General features: G+C 41.5%; 1 protein-coding gene across 1 annotated transcript in view; it reads left to right on the top strand.

Annotated features, from left to right (window-relative positions):
• Positions 1-10000, top strand: part of sulf2b (sulfatase 2b) — an 82729-nt gene that overhangs the window by 68251 nt on the left and 4478 nt on the right. Inside the window, 8 exon segments of the mRNA XM_034125571.1 lie at positions 311-384; positions 387-442; positions 4684-4918; positions 5970-6165; positions 8082-8178; positions 8398-8492; positions 8690-8746; positions 9557-9726. Of these exon segments, the coding sequence (XP_033981462.1) occupies positions 311-384; positions 387-442; positions 4684-4918; positions 5970-6165; positions 8082-8178; positions 8398-8492; positions 8690-8746; positions 9557-9726 (980 nt within the window).

Raw genomic sequence — 10000 nt, forward strand, 5'->3', positions numbered from 1 at the left:
AACTTATGAGGCAATAAACCTCACCTCTAGTGAGTGGCCCAGTCCTTCATATATTTTTCTGTGTGTGGCCCTCTGTGAAAAAAGTTTGGACTACCCTGTCCTAGACCTTTAAAACAGTTAAAGTAACATTTTTATTTAGAAAACAATAGTGTTAGTAACGTGCCTGTGTGTGTGTGTGTGTGTGTGTGTGTGTGTGGTGTGTGTGTGTGTGTGTGTGTGTGTGTGTGTGTGTGTGTGTGTGTGTGTGTGTGCCCGTGTGTGTGGTGTGTGTGGTGTGTGTGGTGTGTGTTGTGTGTGTGTGTGTTAACAGGAAGCTGCTGCACCAGCGGGTGGATGGGAAAGGAAGTGTCCTCAGGAGGAAAAACTTCCTGCCCAAACACACGAGTGAAGGACCTACTGTCAGAGAGCCGAGTACCAGAAGCCCTGCCAGCAACCAGGACAGGTACTGAGCGAGAGAGAGAGAGAGAGAGAGAGAAGAGAGAGAGTAGAGAGAGGAGAGTACGAGAGATCAGCGCAGAGAGAGAGTATGGAGAGAGGAGAGTAGAGAGTAGAGGAAGAGATAGATAGAGATAAGAGAGAGAGAGAGAGAGGAGAGAGGAGAGGAGAGAGAGAGAGAGAACCCCTAAAACACGAGTATTCTGTATACTGGAGTAAAGGATGTGTTTCTTTTGCCATTTCTGGCTAAAGAATCCTACACCCTCCTACTGCCTTTTACCCCACAACCATCACTTACTTTAATCCCCAACTCCCTTCTTGCTCCACATCCCATTACACTTCTCATTATCCCATTACTTCACTGGATATGCCATCTCTTTTCTCTTGATTCCTTTAACTTTACTCCCAATCATTTTCATTCCAGACCTATTATTTCACACCAGATGTTGTTACTTTACTCCTGATATAATGACCTCACTCCCAGTCTTATTTCTTCCAGGTCTATCACTTTACTCCAGATACTTGCACTTTATATCAAATCCTTTTACTAGTTCTTCCAGTCCTGTTACTTTTCTCCTAATCCTATCTCTTTACTCCTGACCATATCACTTTACTAGTACATGTAATCTAGTACATTACTCCCAATCCTACTCCTTTCAAATACTATTGAATCTTATTACTTCTGATCCCATGACTTTATTCCCATTCCTTTTCTTTACTCTGATCATACTACTCCTTATCCTTTCACTTTACTCACGATCATACTCATTCAAGTCTTGATACTTTACTCCAAATCCTTGTGCTTTACTTTCAGCCTGATCCTAATACTTTATTTAGTGCTGATACAGCATTCCCACTACTTGTTATTCGACGCACGAAATTCTTTATTATTCTGCTGGGTTATTTTGCCCCTCTTCTCCTCCCACATTCCACATCGCAGAAACTCCGTTCAAACATCAAAACGTTCAGCTCGGTCGGGAATCGATGGCTATTACTTTTCTCATTCATAACTTTCATAATTCCAGAGATACATCCCATAATTCATCAAATTTTTAACATGGAAGTCAATGGAGAAACTCTTCAGACTTGAAAAATCTTCTTGCAACTTCAACTGCTAACTGCTCCTTCATACTTTCACTCAGAAACCTCATTCCAACTTTAAAATGTTACACATCTTCCTGACATACTTTTAGAAATATTAAACATTGTTCAGACCTTGGTAAAGAGGCCTTCTTCAGATTTTAGAGTGGAGGACAGATTTCATTTTGCCTTCATATTTTCTTTTAAACCTGCCATAATTCCCAAACCCTACATTCCTGAGACATAATTATTCATGAGAAACGTAGGAAAACATCTCGTAGCTTGAAAATTAAAAAAAAATTAAGCAAAATAATTACAACAAACCTGCCTCTTGAGGGCATGAAGTGACAAAAACGTTCAACATGTCTCCATTAAACCCCATTGTAAGTTCAGCCTTCAGTGTTCTTTCCCCACCACAGCAGCCGCACACCTTTAGTTAATCTGTCACAAAGGCCACATTATTGACCCGAAAGTACACAAAAAGTATACTTCAGATGCTCAAGTTCCTTGACATGCTTCACGCTTTGAAATTTCACCGATATCTGTTACGGTTCTTCAACAACACGTTCACATGTAAGAGGTTTATTTCTCATTCAGAACAATGAAAATGCTCTCCTCTCACTGATTACTGCACATCACCATGGAAACCTTTGATCTCTGGACACGTCGTTAGCTCAAATATAAACACCTTTGTCATGGAACACGATGATGTCATAACTCCAACTGACATGCTCAGAACAGCAGACTTCAGATAATGGTTAATGGTCCTGCCCTCAACAGCTCTACGTCAATTATGGGGTGTCATCATAGGCTGTTGCCATGGAAACGCATCCCTCGCCATAAAACACGATGTCGGACACGGTCCGGTCATCCCACAAACTTCGCTTGTATATCACCGGTCCATGCCTCAACAGCTTTACGCCAAATCTGAGATCTCACCATAGGCTGTTGCCATGGAAACGCATCCCTCGCCATAAAACACAATGTCGCTGAAGCTCCAATGGACACGGTCCGGTCGTCCCACAATCTTCACCTGTATATCACCTCTCCATGCCTCAACAGCTCTACGTCAAATCTGACATCTCACCATATGCCGTTTCCATGGAAACGCATCCCTCGCCATAAAAGACGATGTCGCTATAACTCCTATGAAAATGTTCAAAAAGTGCTCAAACTTCACATGTGTGCTAACAGTCCAGCAGTGAAGACATCTACGGGACAGTTTTGAGATTTCTTCAAATGCCATTGCCATGGCAACACAATGCTCACCATGAAACACGGTTTTCTCATAACTTCAGTGAAAATGCTCCAAACGGTCCAAATATTCACAGGTTTGGTAACGATGCAGCCATCAACGCATCTAAGCGTATTATGGGATGTCATCAAATGCCGTTGGTATGGCGACAGATCATTCGCCATCAAGTTAGTTCAAAAGTTTGCAGTTAAAATCTTCTGCTGCTTTTCCAAGCCTTTTTACTTTCTTTTCTTCTCTCATCACACATTCAAGCCCCCAGTGTTCATGTATCATTTCAATCTAAATTCTTCACTTTCTTCTTACACATTACATTTTAGCATAGCAGTTTAGCGTCAGCTTTTCAGCATAAAGCATTCCCACTAGCAATTTCTTCAGGAATTGCATTCTCTAGTTTCTAATTGAAACCCATAATTGTATTCCTGATTCAATGAACTTCAAGTCTAATCTGTCTCTTCCTGATCCTATTTCTTTACTCTAGCGGTTACTACTCCTGGTTCTATCAATTAATCATATTTCTTTACACCTGATGCCATTACTTTACTCTTCAATACTTTATCCCTATGAATCCTATTCCTCCTTATTCATACTTTATATTGAAGCCTTGCAATCTTCTCTGATGTTATAAATCACTAAATGTAGCTGAGATGTTCCTGCCCAGAACACTCTATTATAAAGAGCTTTTTTGGAATAAACACAGGAAAGCTACGATGGCTACCGCTGTTCTAAACAAACAAAGAGTTGAAAGACAGCGAGTGGAACAGAGAGGGACTTCTGTCAGGGAGATGAAAACCAGATCTGTAGAAACCAGACAAATAACAGCAGTAACGAAGAGAGGAGCAACACAATGGACTGAGAGCGGCAGAACCAAAGAGCACAGACGTGAAGGGAATCACGATGTGTGTGTGTGTGTGTGTGTGTGTGTGTGTGTGTGTGTGTGTGTGTGTGTGTGTGTGTGTGTGTGTGTGTGTGTGTGTGTGTGTGTGTGTGTGTGTGTGTGTGTGTGTGTGTGTGTGTGTGTGTGTGTGTGTGTGTGTGTGTGTGTGTGTGTTCATGCTTGTTTGAAGTTAATTACACTTGTCGAAGAATCCCCTCAGCTTGTTGATTAGTCGCTCAGCAATTCTGTCTGCAGGCTGCTGGATCCCTCCGATAAACAGCCTGCAGAAAAGAGTGTGTGTGTGTGTGTCAGAGAGAGAGGGAGTGTGTGTGTTATGTGTGTGTGTGTAATTAACTATTCAGGCTTTGTCACTCTTTAATAAGTTAGTGCAACAGAAGAAACATGTTCAGCTCCTGGTAACAAACAGCTGCAGAATGAAAACAAAAACGAATAGAGCTGCTGCTCATATCCTCCAATCAGAAGGTCCTGGTCCAATCCCCAGCCACAAAACATATGTTTGTTTCTTGCATTTTACGTGCACAATTATGTCTGTTGTTCTATTTTATTTCTCAACTTATTTTGACAACTTAATTAAAGTATTTTTCATAGTTGGTGTAGCATAACCTATAGGATAAACTAGCCTGTAGCTTTTGTCTACATTATTTACTTTCAGCCTGATCCTATTACTTTATTTCTTATCTTAACCCATAATTCTATTCCGGATTCAATGAACTTCAAGTCTAATCCGTCTCCTCCTTATCCAACTTCTTTACTATAGAGGTAACAATACTGTATCCTTATGAATCATTCCTCCTTATTCATACTCTATATTGAAGTCTTCCGATCTTCTCTGATGTTAAAAATGAGTATAAAGCCATTGAATTTTAATTTAATTTGAATAGTGAAGTTTATTTTGAAAGTTACGTAAGTTAGTAACTACTGTACCTACCTTTTGTGTCGAGGATCAACCCTTTTACAGAATTCTCTCTGAGTACTGTTTTTTTTTGTGTTTTTTGTGTGTGTGTGTGTGTGTGTGTAGAAGTGGCAGTGTGTGGAGGACGCCACAGGTAAACTCCGCCTCTCCAAATGTAAGAATGAAGGCGGAGCAGCAGCAGCTAAGATCTTCGGGCGTCAGCGTCCTCTCAGCATCAAGTCTCAGAAGTACAGACGTAACTCTGAAGACTGTGACTGCGACCTCAGTGACCTCCGACCTCTGAACCCGAGACCCTCCATGACGAGGCCGTTCAACAAGAAGCCGTTCTTCTCCAAGAAGAGTGAGTTTTCATGTTTGATCCAGCAGGGGGCAGCAGTGACTCTTGAACTGTGATAAGAGACACACCGCTATGATGAATTGTGATGTGCAGACTGAATTTTATAATATTTTTTGATATCATTTTGGGCAAAAGAGTGCCTTTATTGGAGATACAAGCTAGAGGGGATGAAGTGGCCTGAAACCTTTGCAGGCTCGGAGTCAAACTTTATTGGCAGCAGACAGGGCATATATGCTAACCATTGAGCGATCCAGAGTCCCTTTACCTAGCCTTTTATACCTTCTGAGTTTTTATTCTTTTTGCATGCAGATTGGCCTGGGAGTGGTAAAACTGGAGATTCGTGACAACTCTCATATTCAAAAGGCTTACCTTGTAAATACCGTGCAGTTAAAAGACTCATTTTAAAACATTAGTTTAGTTTAATCACATCGCTAGCAGCCAAATAAAAGTTGGGGATGGTTTCACATTTGTCGGCAATGGCGGCAAGATGTTGCCTGCTGCTAATCAGTTAAACACAGTCCTGTGACTCCCATCACGTCCTTTATTACAAAGAATTCCTCCGCCGAAACAAGAAAACCGCAGAAAGTGAAGAGCCTTTTGTGTGTTTCCTTCGTTAGGGTGCAAGCTTGTTTCACCATGATTACTTATAGTGGATGATTAATAACATAATAGTGTTTCTTCCAGATAATCCACAATGCCAACCATTCAGATGGGTCCTCTCTTGTTCAGAATATCCTCTTAATTTTGTTTGTACATCTGAGTGATTATATGGAAATCAAACTCATATTTTCTTCCAGTGTTTCTACCGGTGTGGTTTCAGTAAACTCACCTGTACTTCCTGGTGTGTTGCTGACCTCTAGTGTTTGAGATCAGAACTGCAGCCACTCTCTGGTCCTGCAGAGATGTGAGGTTTCAGTGAAAAAGCCTTTAAAAAAGTTCTGCCTCACTTTCCTCATAACTTTAATTGAAAATATAGTCAAATAAAGCCAAATAAATGCAGTGGTAATCACTGTAATACAATTTAAATACCAAAAATACTGTGTGTGTGTTTCAGAGTTCAAAACCCTGAAGAGTTACTCCAGGAACCGTTACAGCCGCTCTGTGTCCATAACGAACAGTTACCCCGGTAACGACAGCATGGTGGGAGGGGAAGACTGGCCTCAGCCAATCAGCGACGAGGACGAGTTCAGCGGGATGGGAGGAGATCCCAACGGCGTCTCTCTGCCAAACTCACACAAGGTCACACACAAGTGAGTGTGTGTGTGTGTGGGTGGTGTGCGTGTGCGTGTGTGTGTGTGTGTGTGTGTGTGTGTGTGTGTGTGTCTTACTGTCTGTCTGTGTGTGTGTGTGTGTGTGTGTGTGTGTGTGTGTGTGGTGTGTGTGTGTGTGTGTGTGTGTGTGTGTGTGTGTGTGTGTGTGTGTGTGTGTGTGTGGCATCATTTTAGCCAATCTGAACTTTACGTTGGTTGGGAACCAGGAATACTGAGGTCAAATACTCGTCCATCCAATAGTCTAAAATATCTTTAGACGCTTTTTTTTTAAATGGTACAACTCTTTCAAGAAAATCTATCTAAAATTCAACCAAACCAAACCTTAAAGGGGACCTATCATGCAAAATGCACTTTTGTACGTCTTTTATACATGAATATGTGTCCCCGGTGTTCCAGGGAACTCACCAATACCCCATTCACAACTAAATGATATTTAAAGGGGACCTATCATGCAAAATGCACTTTTGTACGTCTTTTATACATGAATATGTGTCCCCGGTGTTCCAGGGAACTCACCAAGTGTCAGAAAACACAACTCTCTATTTTCCTCCATACCCAAATCTCTAAAAAAGGGGCTGCAACGGATCTGATAAAAACTGATCCAGATTTGAACACTGTCCTGACGTCAGGACGGTGGCGCTACGGCTATTGGGCCAACTCCACCAATCAGGAGGAGACAGCCACGGCATTGCCGTTCGAAAGCGCTGGAGACGTTGTAGTACATATGCCAGGCCTCTAGATGGTGCTGTTGCTCACAGAATCAACCCTTGCTAAAACAGATCTAAAAAATGTCAAATTGAGCGAAATGAGGCATGGCTAAAATGCATGATCTGTTTGGTATTTTGAAAAAAAAAATTATAAATATGCCTTATATAGGTATGGTCCTACACTATATTATTCAAATATAGCATGATAGGTCCACTTTAATGCTGGTATTTTAACTTTATCTTTCTTAGGAATAAATACCAGAATATCGTTTTTTAAAAGAAGCTTTCTAGAAAATGATTGAGAAATCACAGACTTACAAAATGAAGCTTAACCATTTTTACCAAACATAAAAGGTATACTTGAAGGTTCATATTCGTCTCCACGCTTTTCCTAAAAGTTAAAGGTGGGGTAGGTAAGTTTGAGAAACCGGCTCGAGATACACTTTTTGTTATATTCCATGGAATGCTCTTAACATCCCGATAGCAATGAATATCTTAAGTGCTTTGACAAAAAATCCATAAAAAAATATCATCTGTGGAAGCCGTGGTACTGTAAAAAGTACGACCAATCATTTTAGCCGGCCCGGCTAAAATAACTGGATGGCCTACCTGCCTGTCAGCCTTCCATGTGTGCACAAACTTATCTCGTGCCCTCATTGGTCATGTGCGCGTTCGTGTGTGTTGGAGGAGGGGCTCTGTAAGGAAGTCTGAAGGAAGTGGCAGATTTTCTCCGGTTGTGTATTTTCAAATTCGAGCGCACTCGAGCTGGTTTCTCCGAAATTACCTACCCCACCTTTAAGTTCTGTAATTACCCTAAACGTTTTTCCATCCTTCATTCCCAGAAGAAATATGGACCTCAGGTCTTTAATCATAAGACCCCGTCATTGATCACTCTGAGGTGTTCCCTGAATATATTCTTGTTTCTACACAGTATATAACTTGGGCTCATTTACATTGGTTGGAATTAAGATGAATGTTAGTGTTTAATCATGACTAATGACAATCATCAGATAGCTCAGCTTGTTCTCCTGAATAATCTTTGTTTTATAAACTTAAGCAACCAGGATAAAAGTGTGTGTTCTGCTCCGTCAGCTTCTATAAGGCCTGATGTTTATCTGTTTATATATATATTCTGCTCTTTGTGTATTTTTCTCACCTGGTTAATACAGGATTTCTCTCTTTCTGCAGATGTTTCCTTCTCCCTAACGCCACAGTGAAGTGTGATACTGGAGTGTATCAGTCTCTGCAGGCCTGGAAGGACCACAAGCTGCACATCGACCACGAGGTAACACACTGCCTGCTGGGAGAACACTCAGAGCCTTTAACTGAGTAAAAGTACTATTACCACAAAGTTACCAAGAAGTATGTAGCTAAAGTATGAAAAATGTCTCCTGTAACTGTTTAAATATTATTTCATATCAATTGATTATCATTACTCATATATATGAAAGAAAAATCAGGTTTGTCCAGTTGTAGTTTTTCAACTCACTATTATTTGTTTTAGATTGAGACGCTTCAGACGAAGATAAAGAACCTGCGAGAGGTCAGAGGTCACCTGAAGAAGGCCCGGCCGCTAAAGTGTGACTGTAATAAATACCTGTAAGTGAGACCAAATGCACACACACACACACACACACACACACACACACACACACACACACACACACACACACACACACACACACACACACACACACACACACACACACACACACACACACACACACACACACACCAACACACAGAATAATACCCCGCTTGTTGTTACAGCAGGTGTTAACATGTATCTTTTTCAGGTTTAAGTCCAAACTGAAGAATAAGCTGAGGTTCAGAGGTGGCGGGCACCCCTTCAGGTGAGACCAACGCTCAGTAGAGAAGCAGCAGAGAACATCGATGTCTTGAACATTAAACTGATGTTTACGAGCTCTGTCTGTAGGGACCTGGCTTAGGAAGAGAAGGGTTGCTGGTTTGAGTCCCAGAAGAGTCCTTTACCAAGGACACTTCGACATGTTGACTGCAGGGGCTTGGGATCGAACCATTGACCATCTGACCATTTATCCCCTTTTTTCCCTCCAATAAATCTTCAATTTGACCAATTAGTTTATGGCCAATTTCACTGTGTGGGCGATGCTGTGTACACATGTGTGACGATTAAAAGAGGTCTTGATTCGATATGCTTAATTTCAAGTTGGACCGGGTCTGTTCTGGTCTGGGAAATCTGATGTTCACATAATGTGTGATACAAAAGTCTAAAGAATCCATCTTGAATTGCGTGTTTGATTTCTAATTGTCTCCCTTTTTCTTGTACACCTGCCATTGTCAATGTTTAAATCACACATTTTGATCTTGAATTTAAGAGACACAATAGTCTAAAGATCCAGTCACTGCCAGATGTTCTCAGAAATAGTTTTTGATGATGAACAAGAACACGTTTGATATTTGCATCCGACGGCTGAGGTCGATGTCATCTTTGCGTGTCAAAGTGGGAGACATACCTCTACATGAACATATCTTTGGACAGTTTCCCCCAAAATCTCATAACATGTGTTTGTTCCTCTTACCTGTGGGGCTGGGTGGTGGAATAACATCTGACAGTTGACTCTAGCATATATTTGCTGATGACTTGTGTGTAACCGGTGTGTGTGTTTTTAATGTGTGTGCAGGAAGGGCGGCGCTCGGGACAAGAAGGAGTGGATTCTGAAGGAGCAGAAGAGGAGGAAGAAGATGAGGAAGATGATCAAGAGGATCAGAAACAATGACACCTGTTCGATGCCCGGACTCACCTGCTTCACTCACGACAACCAGCACTGGCACACTGCTCCCTTCTGGACATGTATGGACACACACACACACACACACACACACACACACACACACACACACACACACACACACACACACACACACACACACACACACACACACACACACACACACACACACACACACTTCTACATGCCAAAATAAATCTTTATGATGCATTTAATATTCTGTTTTTCAAGAGATGTAGTGCTCTGTATGATATCTAAGTGTGTGTGTGTGTGTGTGTGTGTGTGTGTGTGTGTGTGTGTGTGTGTGTGTGTGTGTGTGTGTGTGTGTGTGTGTGT

Source organism: Trematomus bernacchii, unplaced genomic scaffold, assembly GCF_902827165.1.
Source record: "Trematomus bernacchii unplaced genomic scaffold, fTreBer1.1, whole genome shotgun sequence".
Classification (NCBI taxonomy): Eukaryota; Metazoa; Chordata; class Actinopteri; order Perciformes; family Nototheniidae; genus Trematomus; species Trematomus bernacchii.